Source organism: Diabrotica virgifera, chromosome 2 (assembly GCF_917563875.1).
Source record: "Diabrotica virgifera virgifera chromosome 2, PGI_DIABVI_V3a".
Taxonomy (NCBI): domain Eukaryota; kingdom Metazoa; phylum Arthropoda; class Insecta; order Coleoptera; family Chrysomelidae; genus Diabrotica; species Diabrotica virgifera.
In genome coordinates, this window is record NC_065444.1 from 179,351,933 (window position 1) to 179,375,395 (window position 23,463).

Genomic DNA, 23,463 nt, shown 5'->3' on the forward strand with positions numbered 1-23,463 from the left:
TATACGGCTAGGCCTCTCAAAAAATAATAATAAAACGTTTTTAGCCTTAAAATTAAGCGACTTATGATCAAAAAAAGGTCGGTACCTGCTTTTCTCTATGAAAAAATCAGTGAAAACAACCCCCTAACTACCCTCCTAATTAAAAATTGGTCTTCATCTTTCTGTAATTCCTTTTATATTAATATCATTAATACACCCAAGAAGTTTGACATATTTAAAGGGCCTAATTTTAGAAAAATTGGAGTTTAAAAAAAATAAATTTTTTGGAATTTCCCATTCTTCACCTTTTACTTCAAAATATCTCCAAAATTACTGGAGATACGAAAAAAAGGATAGACTACTAAATTGTAGATTTTTTAATAACTAAAATTACAATGTGCATAGATTTTCATTACAGTAAACATTTAGCGAGATATAGCTGTTTAAAACCTCTATTTACGAGCAAACACCCCCTTATTCGAGACCTTTAAACCCACCCTAATTAAAAACTAAGAAATCTTACGGAATTTAGTTTACACAGTTTTATAACTCTTTAAAATTTCTACAAAGTCATTTTTGAAAAAAGGATCTATGTTTTTAAAACGATTTTTTTTTTCGAAAAATTCGGATAGTCCGCTTATGGATAATGCTCAATGTATGTATAATATCACAGAACCGGTTCGTATACTGGAAGAATACTAAAAAAGTATTTGTATTTGTACATTTGTAAATTCGTATTTTTTTGTAAATAAATGTTTTTGTATATCTTTAATTCTACTTTTTTTTCTGTATAGATCTATTAAAATATCTACTTATAAAAACTATAATGTTATTAAGGGTGGTTTTTAAGGGTTGAAATATTATAATATTATATCGTAAAGTATAAAACAATCATTATTTTAACAAATCAAAACCAAATTTTACCCATATTAAAGTTTACAATGTTTTTATATAATTTTTGACAATAAGGGGTAATTTATACCCTAAAAATAATCAACGCCTTTAAGCACGATATCGAATATGAAGTACAGGGTGAGATGATCCTAATTCCAAATTTTTATGTAAATCGATGGAAGCCGAAATTATTCTTTTAGGATAAGTAAATTTTTTATATATAGCTACTACAAGGGTGGTTTTAAGGGTTGAAATATTATGATAGTATATCTTAAAGCATAAAACAATCATTATGTAACTAATAGGAACCAAATGTTGACAATATTAAAGTTTAAAATGTTATTTTATAATTTTTTAAAAATTAGGGGTAGTTTCACCCTTAAAAAAATAAAAGCGTAAAACGGCTCAATATAGAAAATGAACTAGAGGATGTAATGAGCCTAATCCCAAATTTTTGTACAAATCGATGCTGGACGAAAAAATTGCGAGGTTTTGCCATTTTTTCAGCTTCATTTCCTCGACTATGATGCCATCAGTCCGTTTGGTTTGGCTTCTACTCCTTACAAAAATGTGGGCGGTAGTCATTTATATTTAAAAAATAGGATCAACCATAGGTGGCATCTACGTTAAAAACTGCTTTTAAGAACTTAAATTATAAAAAATACTGCTTATCTTGCAAATATTAACATTTTAAATAAAAATGTACTTACCTAAATAGGAGGTAGAAGGTTAACTTAAATCTTGTTCTTTATGTGCCGTCTTCTACCGAAGGTTGGCTACCATCAAACGATAGGTTTCTCTTAACTTAATCAAACTTAAATAGGAGGAGGAAAATAGGTTAATTAAAAATATGAAAAATAATAAGAAAAAGACATAAAATCCTTTATAAAAGGTATATTAGTTAAAATCCCTATACAGGGCTACATCAAAGATATAACTAATTTTCAATCGGTTGACCGATCATCTTCAATGTAATCCTAAAATGTGTATAACCAGATAAAATGATGCAAAGTATTTAAAATGTTGACTAAGGTTATAAAAAGTTATGGGCTATACTCAGTTAGAATCTAACATGCTAACCACCAAAGTAAAAAATATTAGGGTATAAACCCTTTATAATTGATCCGTCATAGGAACATATGAAAAAGATGTGATTTATAACATGGATGTATATAATATCCAATGTTTTACGCCCGAGGTACCAATGAGCTCAATTTGAATAGTTCACATCATGGCTGTATGGAAGTAAAGGGATTTTGATAACGGAAATTCTCAATTATGACATGACCGGAATGACAGTTCCACAGGAAGTTATAATGTGCCTGTTGTTTTGCGATATTTATTGTAAAATTTGTTAAATTAATAACAATAAAAACAGTCGTTCCCACTGTGGTAAATAGTCTATTAAAATTGAAATAGGCTTGAGGAAAATGTTGAATATTGTAATAAAAAAAGTAGGCAAACCACGTTACACGTAAGACAGAAAACTTACTAAACGTAATCAAACTCTTTATATGTGATACCTATGGTTTAGAAAAGCAATTGTATGTTTATTTAAAGTTATCAGTTATATTGAAAGAATAATAAAAAAAGACGTTATATCACCAATAATAACGGAATAACGGGAAGAATATTTCAAAAAATTACTAAGAGAACAAAGACCAGAATTTGCTTACATGGAAGATAGCACGAGAGGTATACAATATAAACTCAACACCACTACAAATAAGTAAATCAAAGATGGAAGAAGTAACCAAATCCCTGAAAAATAAAAAAATCTCTGGTACTGGTGACACTGTGAAAGCCGGAAAAGACAAACTCCAGGAACAGCTAAGGAAGCTCTTTCAAGACTGCTTAAATGGTGCCAAATTACCAAAACAATGGAAATTAACTATTATGTTAACCATTCACAAAAAGGGCAGCAAGGATTAGTGTGAAAATTACAGAGGAATTGCGGTAAACAGCACAATAAGTAGGATATATCGTCCCTGCCATTTCCAACTATCGAATGTGAAAAGTGGTACTTTTCAGGAAAGCAAAATAACTCTTTGTTAGAGACTCCTAAATCAGCGCATTGACAAATAGGAAAATGTTTACATTTTTTGTATGTAATGTTTAATCCTTATTAGATTGATAACAAATTTGAATTACTTATCATTTATTTTTTCCAAAAAATCACATTCGTTACTTTGCTTTTTTTTATTAATCAAAGATTTGTTTCGGTCCCATGATTCAAAGTAGCGAATGTATAATAGCGAATAACTGTATAATCAAATAATGAAAATTCGTTAAAATGATATCATAAAATGCCTCACAAGAATTTCTTGGAAACGATACTGAAACAAAATTTTATTCTTCTCAGCAGTTTAAGCCGGTGAAAATTAAACGACTATATTAGCAACAATTCAATTGTTAATTAACAATTTATAGTCGCAATAACAACCAAAATAATCATGAGACATTGATCAAACTTAGAAAGATTATACAGATGTGATGCCTATTTAATATTTTGTCAACAAAATATAAATTTTTCATTTTTTTGCATAATCTTTAAATGTTTAAAAAAATAATTATAAACAAATTAATATTTCTCAGAAATTGCTTATTATATTATAATTTTAAAAAATACATGAAATGCGTATTTCAAAGGTCTTGAAAATGAATGCTTTAAAAAAAATTTACAACCATTTGCAAAAAAGTTATGAAACAGCAAAGTAAACATACGATTACTCCGTTGTTTATAATTTGTTTTAATTGTTTCAAAGCTTAAAAGTGAGTTTATGGTACAAACTAATTACTCTCAAAAAATATCAAACATTAGTTCAATGGTCATATTTTAATCAAAGATTAAAAATTTTTTTTTGTAATTTTTAGCGCGAAAGTAGGCTTGATAGAGAGCCGGAGCTAAAATGTTCACTCGAAGCAACTGACACGCTTTAAACCCGCGCGAGTTGTGTATCTGGACGGGTTATAATGCATAATTTTATTTATAAATACTTTACGTCAAGCGCCGGTCGTCGCTTCGAGTGAAAATTTTAGCTACGGTACTGTATTAGTCTACTTTCGCGCGTGTAAATTACAAAAAAAATATCTATATTCTTCAATTGAAATATAACCATTAAACTAATAATCTATATTTTTTGTAAGTAATTAGCTTGTATTTTAAACTCACTTTTACGCTTTTAAAGAATTAGCAAAAATTATAAACAACGTAGCATCGTAGGTTTATTTTGCTGTTTCATAACTTTTTTGCAAATTGTTGCAAAAAAGTTTTAAAGCATTCATTTTCAAGATATTTGAAATACGCATTTTATCTATTGTTTAAAATTAGCATATAATAAAAACTTTCTGAGAAACGTTAATTTGTTTAAGACTATTTTTTTAAACATTTAAAGATTATTCAAGAAAATTAAAAATTTATATTTTGTCGACAAAATATTAAATAGGCATCTCATCTTTATAAGATTTTAAAGTTTGATCAGTGTATCATAATTATTTTGGTTATTATTGCGACCGTAAATTATTAATTAACAATTGAATTGTTGCTAAAATATTTGGTTAATTTTCACCGGTTTCTGTAACTATAATCTAAACCAAAAAGCTTTTATGTCACCGAGTTATTTAATTATTGGTAGATAATTACTTATCTAAAACTTTATTTGAAATTTAAAGATTTTATTGCGAAAACCCGCATTTTTCGAGGAAAATTTTCGTCGGAGCAGATCTGGAAAAACATGTCTTTATGCAGAATTTAATTTCCGTGAATTTTTATAGAGTGTTTTTGGTGTAAAGTTAAAATGTTCCGTTATGGAGCAAAAATTAAAAAAAAAACACGATTTGGGGCGCCATTTTGTTAATAAAAAAAGTAGCACACCATCTGCGGACTTTGCATACCTATGTTATTAATATATATAATCATAAGCTTCGATTCCAGCAATAACATTGCTGGTAAATAACTTTTCCCAGAAATGGCCTATTCTTCGATAAACAGCCCAGACTATAATGCGAGGGCAAGGTATCGAATCTGAAAAACCCGATTTTTCACATTCGCTAGTTGGAAATGGTAGGGACAATATGGGAAACTTATTAAGAACAAAATAGAAAATGAGTATAGAGATTGCGAAGCAGAGGAGCAAGCTAACTTTAGAGCTGGTCTACCTGGGCGGACCACAGTAGACCACTTGTACTCTATAACGCAAGTTATTGAGGAAAAACAGCCGTCAATAAAGAAGTTCACCTGGTGTACGTATAATTACAAAACGCATATGACAGTGTGCCCCTCAGCAAACTGTGGTCAACTCTACAGCAAACCAACATTAAACATGGTCTTATCAAAGCAATCCAAAGTTTGTATAATGGAACGACTGCAAAAATTGAGACTGGATCAATGATGTCTAAGGGATTTAAGGTCACGAAAGGATTGAAGCAGGGTTGCTGTATTTCGCCTACCCTTTTTAAATTTATCTGGACCAAGCACTCAAGCTGTAGAAAAGAAAATGTAATTGCATGGGAATCCCTCTTAATGACGACATACCACTATACATTTTATGTTTCGCTGATGACCAAATTCTCATTGCTCAGGATACTGACGACTTGAGTTACATGACGTGGAAGCTAATAGAAGAATATAGCAAATGGGGTGACGACGTCAACGTTAAGAAAACTGAAGCCATATGTATTGGAGGGACAAAGCAGTTTATTACAGTAGACGATGTGGTAGAAATTAAACATTGTGATGAATACCTGAGCATGAAGATAAATCAAGATGGAACACTCGATGCTGCTTTAAGCGACAGAAACATACAGGGTAGAAAATCCATATCCCTGATGAACGGCATTCTGTGGAACCAAACAATATCTAAAGCGCGAACAAACAGCTCTTATACAATACCATACTTAAAATTATAATCACATATGGCAGGGAAGTTTGCCACTGAAACAAAAAACAGAGAAAATGTTACTAGTAGCAGAAATGCACATCTGGAGAAGAGCAGCAGGCAAATCCAGAAGAGATCGGATACCAAATGAGATAATACGAGAAATGATGGAGTCAAACATACAGTAATTGATGACATAAAGATAAAACAACTCATATGGTACGGCCATGTACAGAGAATGCCAGAGAACAGGATCGCTAAACACATTTTGGCGTGGACGCCACAAGGGAGAAGGAAACGTGTAAGGCCGAGAAGAAGCTGGAGGGAGGGAATTGAAAAAGAATTCCCTCCAGGTCTATGGCTAAAGAGGGAAGAATGGCGGTTAGGGGTCGGAGAACGCCGTAAACCGATAGTAGTAGTATGTAGTAGTACTTAGTAGTAGTAGTAGTAAATAAAAGCAATCGTACTTTGTATTGTAGTTTCATAAAAAAGCTTTAGTTTAGATTATATTTAGATAATTTTATCAATTTGTGACTGGCAGTATGGGATTGGCAATTATATAAAAGAATGTATTTGTAGATATTAGTTTATTGAATATATTGTTTTATAAATCATTTTATATTGATCATTCAAAAAACACAAAAAACAGTATGAAACAAGAATTTTATAAAAAATACAAACTTCTTAGCACAAAAATAACACGCATCAGAAATTATTAACCCTTCCTGCGAATAAGGCAACGCCGGAATTATGATCTCTAATGTAGTAGAAGAATGGATGGTCTGCCGTAAAGATGATGGGTTTTGGTCCAATGTATGTTACAGCAGACATTAAGGCGAATCCAGCTGAAAAGTAAATTTATAATGTAAATACATGGTAAAGCTATGTTTACTTGTACAAAATACAACTCTTAAAGTGGAAATCGACACATCATTATAACCTTATTTAACCTTCCGATGACCAATATTTTTTTCTTTTACACGAATCACCAACGGTGGGTAAAAAATGACTCCCAGTTAAAAATGACAATTGACAAAAAAATATAGTTGTTTTAAGAAATTAAATAATGTATTCGTAATTTTTATGTTAGTATTGTATCAATAAAAAATTATTAATATACAGTATTAAAACATATTTTTAATTACAACCGAACACAAACAGAAATCATCATTCTGAACTAAAGAAATGTTAAAGTGTAGGTACAGTAATTCACGTCGCCACAGGTATGTATATCAAAAAAATTTTTTCAATCGTGGAATGTTCCTTACAGACAAAATGGCATTTACCTGCATTTATGGCATTTCGATGTGAATTTTCTGTCGGATGATTGACTGCAAATTTTAGGTACATCTGCCACCTTTCCTGGGATTTTCTATTGGCTCTACATTTTCAGAATCTTCTGAAAATTTTGTTAGTACCATAGCTTGGCTGTTTGAATGTGTCTATGTAAACCTTCACGCGGTCGGTATTATAATATAAAGGGTGTAACTATCTCAAGCGCCAAATCTTGAAGCAAGAGCCTCCTTCGAAAAGATTTTTCTTTTTCGTAGTGTTCATATTTTTATACCTATGTACTAGGTCTGGATCTCGCGTATGAAAAAAAAGTTGATTAATAGCAAGCTGAAAATTTGTTAATAGCTTAAGGGTATCTAGTCGGATAAACTTTGATAAATGGGAACACTGTAACAAAGGCAGTTTTAATTGTGGAACAGGTTAAAAATTTAGAACGGTCAGACCACGAAAACGGTACATGTATTTTGTCCGACAGAACAGGCTTAAACTCTCTGAACAGAGAATAAACTCTCATGCAAAAACCAAACTGCTATTTATCACTAAAGGGGCGTTTTAATGAGTGGAACATGTAGAATATGTCAAATGACAGGAATTATGACAGGTGATAAATAGCAGTCTGATTTTTGCATGAGTGTTTAATCTCTGTTCGGAGAGTTTAAATCTGTTCTGTCGGACAAAATAAATGTGCCGTTTTCGTGGTCTGACCGCTCCAAATTTTTAACCTGTTTCACAATTAAAACTGCCTTTGTTACAGTGTTCCCATATATCAAAGTTTATCCGACTAGACACCCTTAAGCTATTAACAAATTTTCAGCTTGCTATTAATCAACTTTTTTTCATACGCGGGATCCAGACCTATACAGGGCAAATGCAACAGGCACAGTCTAAAAATAGATTTTTTCTATGGATGCTATTATATACAATGTGCAACTTCTCTTACTACTTACATGCATTCAAAACGAACAATTTCTCAGGCTGTGGGAAAAGTCGGCCATTGCAGTGAGAAATATTTTTTCTCACGGTTCCATACGTAGAATCGCGGTTTCCATGGTAACATGCACAATACAAACACAAATATTTTTGTCAAATAAAATGTGTCAAATCAAAACTTAGCAGGAATTACCTTTCAAAAATGTTTAAATATAACTGGTAACTATAATTTTAAGTAAATAAAAGTATATAAATATTAAGAATGTTAAATACCTACATATGTGTATAATATGTATTTTATTTCCATTTTGGCATATAATCTACATAAAAGATCCTAAATTATTTAATTGTGAAGTTTGAACTCTTGAAAAAAACGCATCCATAGAAAAAGTACAGTGTACAACACGTGAGAAAACGACATATTTCTCCCTCGCTTGATTTGCGGCACTCGCCTCGTACCTCGGCTCGTGCCAACAAACTTCTGCGCTCGTGAGATATATGTCTTTTCCTCTCTTGTTGAACTATACTATTGATAATGCGCAGTGCAAAATTACTCGCAATTCCACATAATGGACGATATTTATTTCATATAAAAATGGAGCCAAATCAAAATAATATTTTCTATTCGTAAAATATATAGTCCTGTCGCCAGGGGGGGTACAACGGCCTCGTTAATTCAGATGGACTTACCCAAGTTTTTTTTATGTATTTTGACCCGTAGAACACGAATTTTTTGGGTAACAGTTGATCCGGATGTCGATAAGATTGTTATAGACCAAGAACTTGAGGAATCAAATAACAGCGATTTTTGGCAAAACAAAACAATATTTTGTATTTTTTGGGTCATTTTAAGCAAAAAATATTTCTACGTTTCTAAGTTTTTTAGTAGGATGCACAGTTTTCGAGATAAACGCGGTTGAACTTTCAAAAAATCGAAAAACTGCAATTTTTAAACCCGAATAACTTTTGATTAAAAAATAAAATAGCAATTCTGCTTAGCGCCTTTGAAAGTTCAAGTCAAATTATGTCGGTTTTGATTATTTGCATTGCTAAAAATTTATTGTGTTATTGTTAAACAAAGCTACAAACAACTAGTGCGTGAGTGATGTTTCTATGATTACTCATTTAAAATCGAACGAGTAGGTAGAATAGGTACTAGTGCAATCAAGACTATTTCTACGTTACATGCGTTAAAACACATGTAAAAGCACGGGAAACCCTACGTGTTTATAGCTTTGTTAAACAATAAAAAAATAAATTTTTACCAATGGAAATAATCAAAACCGATATAATTTGACTTAAACTTTTAAATGCGGTAAGCAGACTTGCTATTTTATTTTTTAATCAAAAGTTATTCGGGTTCAAAAATTGCAATTTTTCGATTTTTTTAAAGTTCAACCGCGTTTATCTCGAAAACTGTGCATCCTACGAAAAAACTTGTAGAAATATTTTTTACTTAAAATGGCCCAAAAAATACAAAATAGTGTTTTGTTTTGCCAAAAATCGCTGTTATTTGATTCCTCAAGTTCTTGGTCTATAACAATCTTATCGACATCCGGATCAACTGTTACCCAAAAAATTCGTGTTCTACGGGTCAAAATACATAAAAAAAACTTGAGTAAGTCCATCTGAATTAACGAGGCCGTTGTACCCCCCCTGGCGACAGGACTAATAGGAAACTTTTTTTTTATTACAAAATATGAGGATATCTAGAATGATATTAAATTCAAATAAAAAAATAACGAGTTAAAACTTGAAAATATTTCTGAATTTATTAAAGAAAATATACACTGGCGTCAAAGTTTACCCCCTTTGGTCATCCGATGGTTAAAATAAAATTGTGGCTTATTCCCAATAAGAATAGTAAATTGCATTAATGGTAGGGGAGCCCAAGCGGGGATTTTTGCAGTTACTCGAGCGCGTCAGATTATCATATGGGGAGAAACCTGGTACCTGCATATGTACCTCTACCATATATTGGCTCTTAACACAGGGGAGTTCGTTAAGGGGGGCCCGAAAAAAAAATCTATCCTTAAAAAAAATCGAAATTGTCAGATTAAGATAAGGTAAGTTAAGTACATGCAAAGGAGTGTATATTTAAAAAATCTGACGATTTGAGCAGGGCGTAAGGAAATGGGTGAGTCCCAAAATTTCACAAGAAAAAAGCGAATATTTCGCGAAATTAATGACAGATCGAAAAACTAAAAAATATGGGCTCAATATTTTTTTAAAATCTATCGAATGATACCAAACACGACTTCCCACGGAGAGGGGTGGGGAGTAAATTTAATATTTTAAATACGAATCCCGCGATACTTCGCGAAATGAACATCAGATCGAAAAACTGTAAAATACACTTATTTAATATTTTTACAAAATCTATCGAACGACACCAAACACGACCCCCCACGGAGGTGGGGTGGGGGGTTACTTTAAAATCTTAAATAGGAGCCCCCATTTTTTATTGCAGATTTGGATTCCTTACGAAAAAATAAGTAACTTTTATTCGAAACATTTTTTCGAATTATGCATAGATGGCGCTATAATCGGAAAAAAACCATTGTTGGAAATGGAAAATTAAATTAAAATTGGCAAGCGCCCACTAAAATGGAAAATGTTATTTAACTTTTTTTGGTTTTAGAACCTACTCTTCACAATCCAATAGGTCTCCAAAGCGCTCGAGTGACTGCACATTTAGCATACTTTGCTCCCCTACCATAAGATCCCACAAGAAAATAGTTTCAAGACAACGTCAAACTTAAAACTAAAAATAATAATAGTGGAGTCAATGAAGGTTTTCACCTCCGATTTCGTTGAACCTTCACCGATTTTCATGGAAACCGGTGAGTAGTTAGAAGATACTTCAAGGAACAAAGGTGACATGATGCTAACTTGCGCTTTTACCCTGGGGGTGGATGCCACCCCTTCTCGTGGGTGAAATTTTTTTTAATAAAAAAATTGCTAGAAATCGATATAGCGGCAACTTCTAAGCAAAATTTGTTATATAAAGTTATTAACGTAAATCAATACTTTTTGAGTTATTAAATATCAAAAATTTTATTTTTTCTTAAAAAAATGCATGTTTTAAAGCTGTTTTTCACGTATTACTCAAAAACTATAAGCTTTTGTAAAAAGACTATTATTAACAAAATTAAAGATAATAAAAATCTAATACACACCCCACTTAAAGAACTAAACTAATGTTATTTCAAAGTGAGTTATGGGTAATTGAATGTATATTTTTTTCGACGAGTACTCAAATCTAAGTATTCAAGCTTACATAACTGGAAAACGAGCATTTTACAGAATATACTTTTTAAGCACTTGTCAAAGTACTTCGGAGTACCTATCAAAGGAGCTCCAGTAGAAGTTAATAGCATCAAAAATGAGCAAGTTATGATGAAAATAAGGGAACCTTTTCGATTTTTTTAGGAAAAAGTGAAAAATAAAACATACGCCACTTCCACAAAAATTAAAATTTGTAGTAATCCTCACAAGAATTTCTTTAGGTTAACATAGTTAATGATTTCAACAATTATCACCGGTGCAGAATGCATATTTTAGAAAAAATGATACAATTTAAAAAAATTATCGTACTTTTCATTTTCTTTTGATAATAACTTAAAAATACTCAATATACGTAAAAAATGATATATAACTAAATTTTAGTTTTTTCTGTTCCAAATACTTTACCCATTCTACTATTTCCATAGAGTAAAAATAACCGAGATAGAAACGTTTAATATTTCAATTATGCTGCGAGAACCATGTAACCGGGGCAATTTAACCTTTTATTGTTAAAGAAGTGAGAGGTTTAATAGACTAATTTTGACATTTTTTAATAGATCTTCAAATAAAATTTTCTTTAGTTTTTAGGTGAACCTAATATCTTAAATATTAACGAAATTATTTACAAAAAACAATGACATTTTTTGAAAAAAAATTTAAAAGATACATTTTGAAACACTTTTGGTGCATAAATTTTAATGCTATCAACTTGTTTGAGGGCTTTAGTCCTGTCGCCAGTAGGGGTACAACGGCCTCCTTAATTCAGATGGACTTACCCAAGTGTTCTTTATGTATTTTGACCAGTAGAACACGAATTTTTTGGGTAAGAGTCGATCCGGATGTCGATAAGGTTCTTATAAACAAAGAACTTGAGGAATCACATAACAGCGATTTTTCGCAAAACAAAACATTTTTTTGTATATTTTGAGTTATTCTAAGCAAAAAATGATCTTACAAGTTTTTTCGTAGGATTCATAGTTTTCGAGATAAACGCGGTTGAACTTTCAAAAAATCGAAAAATTGCAATTTTTGAACCCGAATAACTTTTGATTGAAAAATAAAATAGCAATTCTGCTTACTGCATTTGAAAGTTCAAGTCAAATGCTATCGGATTTGATTATTTTTATTGCTAAAAAATGATTGGTTTATTGTTAAACAAAGCTAAAAGCACATAGTGATTGAATGGTGTTTTCAATGCATTTCTAATTGGAAATCAAACGAGTAGGCGCGCATACAGAATTTCTACGTATATTACGTACATTAAAACGCATGCATTTGGCACGGGAAACACTATGTGTTTATAGCTTTGTTTGACAAATAAAAACTTAATTTTTAGCAATGCAAATAATCAAAACCGATGTAACATTTAATGTACCCACAAGAATAATAAAATAATTTTATAAGAATGTTTTAAGATTTATTATTACATAATATAAGAATAATATATTTTAATCTTTCATCTGTTTGATTTATCTGTATATCTACTTTTTTTATAACAATTTAAATTTTCTTTGATTTAAAAATATTTATACAGTTTATCTTCAGTTTGTAAGAAAAAATTCAACATCCGTTCAACGAAACATTTGCGGACATACGTTTATAAAGTCAACTGTCATTATTGTTTTATGCAGAATTACTCCTTAAAGTTTGTCGCACTTATTTAGAAACACCGTGTATTGATGAAGAACATGTCTAGTTGTTAAAGTATCTAACTTTTTTATTATCCAACATCAACCAACGAATCAAAAAACAGAATGCTTGGAAAACCTGAGGCTATAGTTGTGTTTTAATTTCAGTATTTTATAAATGCTAGAATATTCCACAGGGTGATGCGAACTTTGAGAAAAAAACACAGTTTAATTGGTATACCCGGTATACAATAAAAATTTACCTGTTTAGCAACAATATTATTACCGTAGTATTGTCAAAGAATCAGGCTATAACACGTTTAAAAAATCACTTAAATCATCAAACATGTTTAGAAAATATGAGACATCAAAAAAGACCAAATATTTAAGTGGGCCGATTTCTATCCACGTAAGTTTATATTCTTGGGTCCAACAATATCACCTGTGGATTATACATAATCAAATAGTTTTTAGTTCTCTTCTGAATGGTAAATAATTGCCTCCTCCTTTTTAGGGAAGGAAGGCTTCGGTCTGGATATCATAGCGGCAACGTAAGATGTGGGTGTTGAAGAGTCAGTGTTACTAGATGAAGGCATTGATATGTTATTGTTGATTGTAGATTGATTATCCTTAATTTTATTGCTTTTGTAGTCAAAAGCAATTGAGTGGTGAAGATTAATGTTTATATTTCTCCTGGAGCGCCCGGAAATATCAATTCATATTGTAAAATATGTTGTTTGTCATACCAATTGGTATGTGGAAAACCCGAGGCTATTGACCGTACTTATTAATTTGTTATTAATAGGTTGACATCAATAAATTAGACAATCAAATAATAAACGCTGGAATACCTGCTTGTTGGCTGGAAGCCGCCGCCGCGCCGCAGCAATGAGAAAATATCACCAATCCGTTCACAACTGTTTATTTTCTATATCTTCCAAATTACACTAATTAATATTTTGGATTAACCACAAAAACTCAAGTAAAAGTCGGTGCAATACTTTTTACCAACTCACTCGTTCAGAGCCGATAGTCCAGTCCAAACTTCTTTTTTGAACTTATACCGGGTGTAAGAAGAGAAATGTTTTTTTATGTTAAGTGTGAGACGCCCTGTAGAGAAGACGAGGTAAAAATGTAAGTACACATGAGAATCATATTGTAGTCTTATGTTTGGTTAACCTTTTGTTTTTTGAATATCCCTGATATCTTCAGAAACAAAGAAAATAGACGGTTTTGTAGTTAACATGTGTTTTAAACGAAACAAAAGTTTGAGACACCTTGTAGGGAGGAAAACGCACAAAGGTGGGTATATATCGATATAATGTCATAGTCTCATATTTTTGGAATATTTTGTTTTTTTTTTAATTTCTCTTATATCTTTAATAACAAAAAAACTAGACGGTTTTACACTTTAATATGTGTTTTAACTGATGCCATGCAATATGCGAGGAGACCATGTCCTATCACCACTAAGATGAAATTATTTCCTACATATAGTACGAAAGTAACTTAGTCTTAAGGAAATTCCACCCCAAAACTTCACAGAGCCTCCATTAAACAATATCGTCTCTCTTATGTTACTCTGTGCATACCGCTTACCTGGTCGACAAATAATTCTTATAGGTGTCGATAAGAACTGTTTACCTCATGTGCTTTTCTGTTTTTAAAGTTTGGCTAACTGATATTTTTTATTGTTATTTTAGTTTTGGTTCAGTTTAAACACACGTCAAAGAGTAAAACCGCCTATCTTCCTTATTTCTGAAGATATCAGGGACACTAAAAAAAAATGTTCACAAAAGACAAGACGATTCCGATGTATGTACCTCGTCCTCCCTACAGGGTGTCACAAACTTAACATAAGAAAAACATTTCTTTTCTTCCACACGATATAAGTAAAAAAAGATCTTTGAGTAAACCTTTGCACAACTGTGTAAATACTAAAGAAAAATCTAAACAATTAAAAAAAGTTAGCGAAATTCGTTAATCTGTTCACGAAAAAATCCACTATGAAAATGAGCATAATTTTCTATATGCCTAACTTTTGACGAGCAGTTTAATTAAGTGCATTAAAACAGGTTGGCTACCAATGATACGGCGATGATTCTGAGGTATAGTAAAGGAGAGAATGAAGTAAATAATAATTTTACTAGCGAAAGGTAAATTATCTCCTAGTTTTTCTAATACGAAAATAACAATAGCTATAGTTGTTTCATTTTACCTTTGCCCATGCGTCATGACTCATTTTCCAACAAATTAAATTAGAACATAAAGTGAAACGTACTACGTGGATGTAAGTATGTAGTATGTAAGATATACAATATATATATATACACATCGACATACGTTTCAGTTTATGTTTTGGTTTAATCTGTTTGAAAATAAATTATAACGCATGGGCAAAAATAAAATGGAACAGCTAGATATTAAATAATTTAATATTGGGTTTAAATCTGAACATCAAATTAAGGTAGTAGGAAAATTTTCAAAAGAAAACTAAACAATAATTGAAAACTGACTGCGTATAACAATACATATTTTTGTTTGATAAGGACGATTGTGGCCGTACGGCCTTTAATTATGAGCGTATTAAAAACAGTTTATTATAAAGACCGAAAAAAGATGCAAAAATAAATACTACAGCTACGGCCAGACAAGCGACAGTTTACAGCGCCGTAAGAGCAGCAAAATAAAGCGCGAAACATGGGTCATATCCTATGTTGCTCTTTTGCTGGGCGATATTTTACAGCTGAGTCTGGCCATCCACTACACTCACTAGTCCTGTCGCCAGGGGGGGTACAACGGCCTCCTGTATTCAGATGGACTTACCCAAGTTTTTTTATGTATTTTGACCTGTAGAACACGAATTTTTTGGGTAACAGTTGATCCGGATGTCGATAAGATTGTTATAAACCAAGAAGTTGAGGAATCACATAACAGCGATTTCTTGTAAAAGAAAACATTTTTTGTATTTTTTGGACCATTCTAACCAAAAAATGTTCCAACAAATTTTTTCGTAGGATGCATAGTTTTCGAGATAAACGCGGTTGAACTTTCAAAAAATCGAAAAATTGCAATTTTTGAACCCGAATAACTTTTGATTAAAAAATAAAATAGCAATTTTGCTTACCGCATTGGAAAGTTCAAGTCAAATTATATCGGTTTTAATTATTTGTATTGCTAAAAATTTATTATTTTATTGTTAAAACAAAGCTGTAAACACCTAGTGCTTGAGTGATGTTTTTAATGATTTCTCATTTAAAATCGAATGAGTAGGTAGAGGAGGTAAAAGTGCAAGCGGGGCTATTTCTACGTAGCATGCGTTAAAACGCATGTATTAGGCACGGGAAACACTATGTGTTTATAGCTTTTTTTAACTATCAAAAAATAAATTTTTAGCAATGCAAATGTTCAAAACAGATAAAATATGACTTAAACTTTTAAAGGCGGTAAGCAGAATTGCTATTTTATTTTTTTATTCAAAGGTTATTCTGGTTCAAAAATTGCAATTTTTCGATTTTTTGAAAGTTCAACCGCGTTTATCTCGAAAACTATGCATCCTACGAAAAAACTTGTAGAAACATTTTTTGGTTAGAATGACCCAAAAAATAGAAAAAATTGTTTTGTTTTGCGAGAAATCGCTGTTATGTAATTCCTCAACTTCTTTGTTTATAACAATCTTATCGACATCCGGATCAACTGTTACCCAAAAAATTCGTGTTCTATGGGCCAAAATACATAAAAAAAACTTGGGTAAGTCCATCTGAATTAAGAAGGCCGTTGTACCCCCCCTGGCGACAGGACTACACCTTGGGACGCATTTTTCGCGCTTTATTTTGCTGCTCTTACGGCGCTGTAAACTGTCGCTTGTCTGGCAGTAGCCTAAGGAATGTCGTGCTCCTTGGTATCTTCGTATGTAAACGCAGATCTTGAAGTCGAATGTAGTATCCTCTCTAAGCTCCTTAAATATCACCACATTAATTTTGTCGTCTCATTTGTTGTCTCATGTTGTCTAATTAAGGATCAACAGATACAGTATTATGCAATGTAGGCATAATAAACATGTGAGCATTCAGTTAAAAAAGGTCGACAATAGGTTACATCTTTGTTAAAAAATATTATTAAGAAGTTCAGTTAAAGAACATACTCAATATTCTTGCAAATAGTTAAATAAAAAGAAATGGATTGCTGGTTATTACTTTATTGAATATAATATTATAAAACCATTTAACATTTCTCATTCTAAAAACACAAAAAACAGCATTAAACAAGTTAGTATTTTATAAAAGACAAACTTTTTAGGAAAAAGATATTACATAGGTATTAGAAATTATTGACCCTTCCTGCAAATAAGGCAACACCCGAGTTATGATCTCTAATGTAATAGAAGAATGGATGGTCTGCCGTAAAGATGAATGGTTTAGGTCCAATGTATGTTATACTCGACTGACGAAGGACTCCAACTAAAAAAGTAATAATTTAATGTATAAATAAACAGCAAAAACGTATTTATGTGAAGAAATTTGAATAATTTGTATACCTTAAATTATTCACGGGGCTAAAAATTAAATCCAGAATGTTAATGGGTTGTTACTATATCCCGGAAAATGGCTATGAAATTTTTCGACTTAACCTCTATATTATAACCTACCTAACCTATTGAGTGGAATGCATAAAACGTAGTAGATACTATTGCTTCAGCATATAGTATCTACTTTGTATACTATCATATAAAAGTATGGGCTTTTGTTGAGAGGAACATCCTACACAACAGAAATACCTACTACTGACGTAAAGTATATAATGTACTACTAAGCGTAGCGCCAGCCGTGTCTGCGTTAGACCGATCGTGATGAAACTAGTTTTCCATTTGCTTGTGATTTGTGAATTCACATGTTTACGTACTTAATTATTAGAATTGTACATTGTACATGAGTAAAAATGAGTGACTCAGATTCCGAAGCGACAAAAGAGTTACGCGAGGATAAAAATGAACAAATTGTTATTTGTTAATCTTCTTAACAATTAATAAATTTTATATGATAAAGGAATAACCTCAAAAATTTTCTTCCTAGTTTGTAGATTTTTCTACGACGCACATTCATAAATGCTTGCCATGTTGAAACAAAAAAACAATTACGCCGAAGTCGTCCATCCACCAACTTCACTTAAACTGAAGCAAATATTACTAAACTAGCAAATACTTTAAAAACGCAGTACATTCTTCTATCTATCTGGTAAATAGTAGCATATGTTACGAAGGAAACTAATTCTTTGTAAGTGTAGTAAAAACTTCAAAAATTTAGTATATACTTGAAGCATTAGCAGATACTACGTTTTATGCATCCCACCAATTTGTTTATAGTAGTCCTCATGATAACCATATTTGCAACTAATATTATACCCCAAGAGACGAAACCTAAAAAGCACTTGAAAAGCCGGAAAATGACTGAGCGCTTTTTTTCAACTGGAATACTTATAGAAGAAAGTTTAAGTTTTTAATCTAATAGCACATAAAATGATATTTAAAATACCACTTTATATCCTACCCGATTAAAAACAATGGAAAACCTCTGGTAACACCGTCCGAGGTATAATAATAATTTACCAAACATCGTTTTACAAGGCTAAAAACCCTACTGATACGTTTTCTCGGTGAAGAAGCTACTACTGAGAGTGATCTCTCTTCAACTGAAACATAACAATCAACTCAATTTTAGAGTGGAATATTGATGGACTTTTCCATCGCTTACCAATGCTCAATATAATTCAATCAGAACACTGTCCCGAAATTATATGTCTACAGGAAAATAATCTTGTATCTTCTAACCCATATTCGCCAAAACATTTTACATGCTTTCGTAAAGACTTTACATGCTTTCGTAAAGACCGAACTAACACAGCTCTCGCAAGTGGGGAGTTGCAATTTTAGTACACAAATCCATAGAACATAAACTTTTACTAGTACCATTTTAGTACCACTTATTTCGACTTTTCCGCATTGCGGTATATAGGGTGAGGCAGATAAAGGGCCTATTAGAAATATCTCGAGAACTAAAGTAAAGAAAATTATTATGAAAATTGGAATATAGGGGTTTTGAGGTGTGAACTATTTAATGAAAATATTTTGGTTTCTTTGCTACTTCCGGTTATACCGGAAGTTGATTTTAACTTCGTTCTTTTAAATAGGACACCCTATATATTTTTACGTTTTTGGATTCCCCTCGATTTCTTCTTTCTTAAAATATAAGGTTTTGTAATATTATGCAGGGTAGATTAAAAGATAATTACGTTTTTTTATTAATTTCGTAGCAAAATTCACACCCTGTAGAATTGTAGTAGTTTTACATCAAAATCCCTATATATGTTCAAATGATTTTTAATATGGTCTACTATTGTTACCAATTATTAGTATAGCTAAATTTTGAATTTTAGTATACAGGGTGGGTCGAAATTCGGAATGTGTATTTTCTGAGTTTTCTTAAATAGAACACATTATATTTTAGTATTGTAATGAAATAGTATTTTATGGTACTTTTTAATTTTTTAAGCATTCCCTATACCCAACTGCTTTAATTTGTGCTTAATTTTTAATCGCACCAACAATCTTAACTACGTAGATATTTTGATAGCTCAACCATTATTGGCAATTTTAAGTATCAGTCTCGATTAGTATGTATTTATTTCCGAAAAATTATTTGTGATTAAATATTTTTACGGCCAACCTAACAAAATTTCAGGTATTTTGTGTTGGAATTAATGTTTGGATTGAATCACCAATAACTCACAAATTGAAGCAGTTAGGTATAGGGATTGCTTAAGAAATTAAAAAGTATCCTAAAATAACCAGAATATCCAGAAAATACTCATTCTGAGTTTCGACCAACCATGTATACCAAAAAGGAAAAATTTAACTATACCAATAATTCTTAACATAGTAGACTATATTAAAAATCATTTGAACATAAATAGAGTTTATTATGTCAAACTACTACAATTCTACAGGGTGTGAATTTTGCTACGAAATTAAGAAAAAAACGTAATTATCTTTTAACCTACCCTGTATAATATTACAAAAACTTATATTTTAAGAAAGAAGATATCAAGGAGAATCCAAAAATATACAGGGTGTCCCATTTAAAAAAACGAAGTTACAACCAACTTCCGGTATACTTCCGGTATAACCGGAAGTAGCAAAGAGGCCAAAATATTTTCATTAAATAGCTTACACCTCAAAACCCCTGTATTCCGATTTTCATAATTTTCTTACCTTGAGTTCTCGAGATATTTCTAATAGGCCCTTTATCTGCCTCACCCTGTATACACAGCCGAATTATTCGCTCTCTACAGAGCGCTTGAATTTTCTAACGACAATAACATAACTAGAGTAGTTATTCTTTCTGATTCGCTTAGTGCGATAACATCTGTACAAAAGATATATCCAACTCATCCAATTGAAAAAATGATCAACTTGGAGCTTCACTTATCTCAAAAATGGTTGAATAGTCAACTTCATTTGGATTCCTTCCCACGTGGGCATTAGTGGAAATGAAGATGCAGACTCAGGTGCGTGTAGTGCAGTGACTAGTGCGGATTCAGAAACGATATTAAAATGTGCCCCTAATGACTTGAAAGTGTTGATAAAACAATCTGTGTTAAATGGCTGGCTCGATGAATGGCAAAATTCAAATTCAAAACTCAGGCAAATTAAGGACACAGTAAAAAAAAGTCAAAACAGTTTATAAAAGTTGTTATGAGCAAGCAGTTTCAACCGTCTACGACTAGGCCTTACCAGGCTTACTCACTCATATTTGTTCTTAAGATCTGAACCACATATTTGTGAATCGTGTAACACACAACTAACTGTCAAACATTGAATGCCAAAATATACACAAGAACCGATTGATTTTAATATCGTGTCAAATATGTCAGTTCTGGGTGCCAATAATAAAGAACCAAAAAATTTAATTGACTTTTTGAAAACAATTGGTAAATTCAATAAAATCTAACAAGTTTTTGTAGATAATGCATGTAACCTTACCTTTGTACTATACTTATATTGTACCACATTTTTGTATTAACCTATTATGTATTGTTCCGTCGCTGATAACCATTAGGTGGATGCGACTTTTTCTTAATAAAAAAAAACATATATTATACCTTTTGGTATATTTTGGTAGATATACAACATTACAGATTGAATGATATTTACCTACAAAATATTTTTCTGGAACTGTTTTTACTATAAAATTAAAATAAATTAATCATAATAATAAAGATTTATGTTCATCATGAGCCTTTTATCCCCAAGTTATCATACTGCCCTTAAAAAAAACCCTCTTAGGTCATTTAAAGAAAATGTCCTGACAAAACACTAAAATATTATGAAATATTTAAGTATAGTTTACACAAATTATGATTTATAAAACTGAGATACACCATTAAATTATTACAAACCAGTAAACGAATATCAAACATAATGCATTAATGGCGCGGACCTCAAACATAATGATATGATGTCACGACGAATGAGGGCGAGTTTTAGGCTGGCTGGTATAACTTAAATTTTCCGTAGATTTTATTCGTCTTTAGCGGCCAAACAAATGATAAGAATAACTTCTTTTTCTTTGATATATATTTTATATTATGTTCAGTTGTGATTTCTGTCATTTTTTTAATTTAAATTTTTATGCAATTTCCTTATGATTTAGTGGGGACAGCAGCTTGTAATGTTGATTTTGTGTTTGACATTATTGCTAAATTGGTGCATGTTTGAACTGCACACCATTTGAATGCCTTTCAATGGCAAGACGGCGGTAAAAATGGAATAATAATTTGAGATTATGTAGGTACCACTCAATGCGATTTATGCTGGAAACAAAAAATGCCGAACCTGTACTTAGCTCCGTTTTGCTGAAGCTGAATTATTGAAGGAATTATCGTCGAACACAATGTTATCAAATTATATAAAATAGCCAAACAGAGAGCAAAGAAAGCAAAAGATTTTAATCAGATTAGATGTATCCGAGATGAAAATAATAAAATACTAGTTAACGAAAGGGATGTCAAAAAGAGATGGAGAAACTACTTTGACAGCTTATTAAATGAAGAATTTGACAGACAGCCTGTAGAGTCAACGGAGACAGTAGCAGCAATGGTCACCAAAATAACCAACGAGGAAGTGGCTCAAGCGCTTCAAAAAATAAAGAAAGGAAAAGCGGTAGGACCAGATGATATTCCTGGGGAAGTATGGAGAGCATTGGGAGAGACAGGAACAAGGTGACTAGCAGGTCTATTTAATAGAATTATGGAAGTTGGACAAATGCCAGACGAATGGAGAAGCAGTATACTGGTACCTGTTTACAAAAACAAGGGAGATATACAACAATGTACAAACTACAGGGCTATAAAACTGCTTAGCCACACCATGAAAATATGGGAAAGAGTAATTGATAGACGGATACGTGAAGAGACCGAAATATCCGAGAATCAATTTGGCTTTATGCAGGGTAGATCAACAACAGATGCAATTTTCATTATAAGGCAGTTGATGGAAAAATACAGGAGTAAAGAAACAAACGCTCATATGGTATTCATTGATCTTGAGAAAGCATATGATAGAGTTCCTCGAGAGATTTTGTGGTGGGCACTCAATAAGAAAGGAGTCCCTGGTGAATATGTAAAGATTGTGAGGGATATGTATGAGGGAGTAATGACTAGTGTTAGGACAGGTGTGGGAGAGACTGATAAATTTCATGTGAAAGTAGGATTGCATCAAGGTTCTGTGCTTAGTCCGTATTTATTCTCATTAGTTTTGGACCAGATAACAGCGAAAATACAGGGTAACATTCCATGGTGCTTAATGTATGCTGATGATGTCGTGTTAGTAGGAAATAGTGAAAGAGACTTAGAACAAAAACTGGAACAGTGGAGACAAGCTCTGGAGGAAAAAGGTTTAAAACTTAGTAGGACAAAAACAGAGTATTTGGAATGTTCATTTAAAGATGGAGCTACTACAAATAAAATGGTATCTTTGGATGGTGAAATGATTGTAAAAAGCAATAGTTTTAAGCACCTAGGATCGGTATTACAGAGTAATGGAGAAATAGATGGAGATGCATGCAGTAGAATTAGGGCTGGATGGATGAAGTGGAAAGAAGCGAGTGGTGTGTTGTGTGACAGAAAAATTCCAATGAAGCTGAAGGGAAAATTCTATAAAACAGCCATAAGACCAGCTATGACGTACGGAATTGAATGTTGGGCAGTGAAAAAGAAAGAGGAACAGCGAATGCATGTGGCGGAAATGAGAATGCTTAGATGGATGAGTGGAGTGACAAAGAAGGATAAAATTAGAAATGAGTATATTAGGGGAAGTCTAGGTGTGGCCCCAATTGATGCCAAAATGAGAGAGCATAGGTTAAGATGGTTTGGTCATGTTCAACGTCGAGACGTTAACCACCCAATACGAAGAATAGCTGAAGTGCAGATTCCTGGAAGGAGTAGGAGAGGAAGACCAAAGAAGACCTGGGGGGAGACGATAAGGCAGGACATGTTGGTAAAGGGGATTAACATTGATA

At 32.1% G+C, this 23,463-nt stretch overlaps 1 protein-coding gene across 3 annotated transcripts in view; it reads right to left on the reverse strand.

Moving 5' to 3' along the window:
- Window positions 1-6,322: 6,322 nt before the first annotated feature.
- The window catches only part of LOC114333727 (alaserpin), a 305,048-nt gene continuing 287,907 nt past the window's right edge, over window positions 6,323-23,463 (reverse strand). For 2 of the 3 annotated variants that reach the window (XM_028283677.2, XM_028283695.2), the window contains one exon: window positions 17,072-17,349. In XM_028283677.2, the coding sequence (XP_028139478.1) occupies window positions 17,210-17,349 (140 nt within the window). In that variant the 3' untranslated portion in view covers window positions 17,072-17,209. Of the gene's footprint in view, window positions 6,596-17,071; window positions 17,350-23,463 lie in introns of those variants that run through there. The other variant, XM_028283678.2, reaches the window with a different exon arrangement.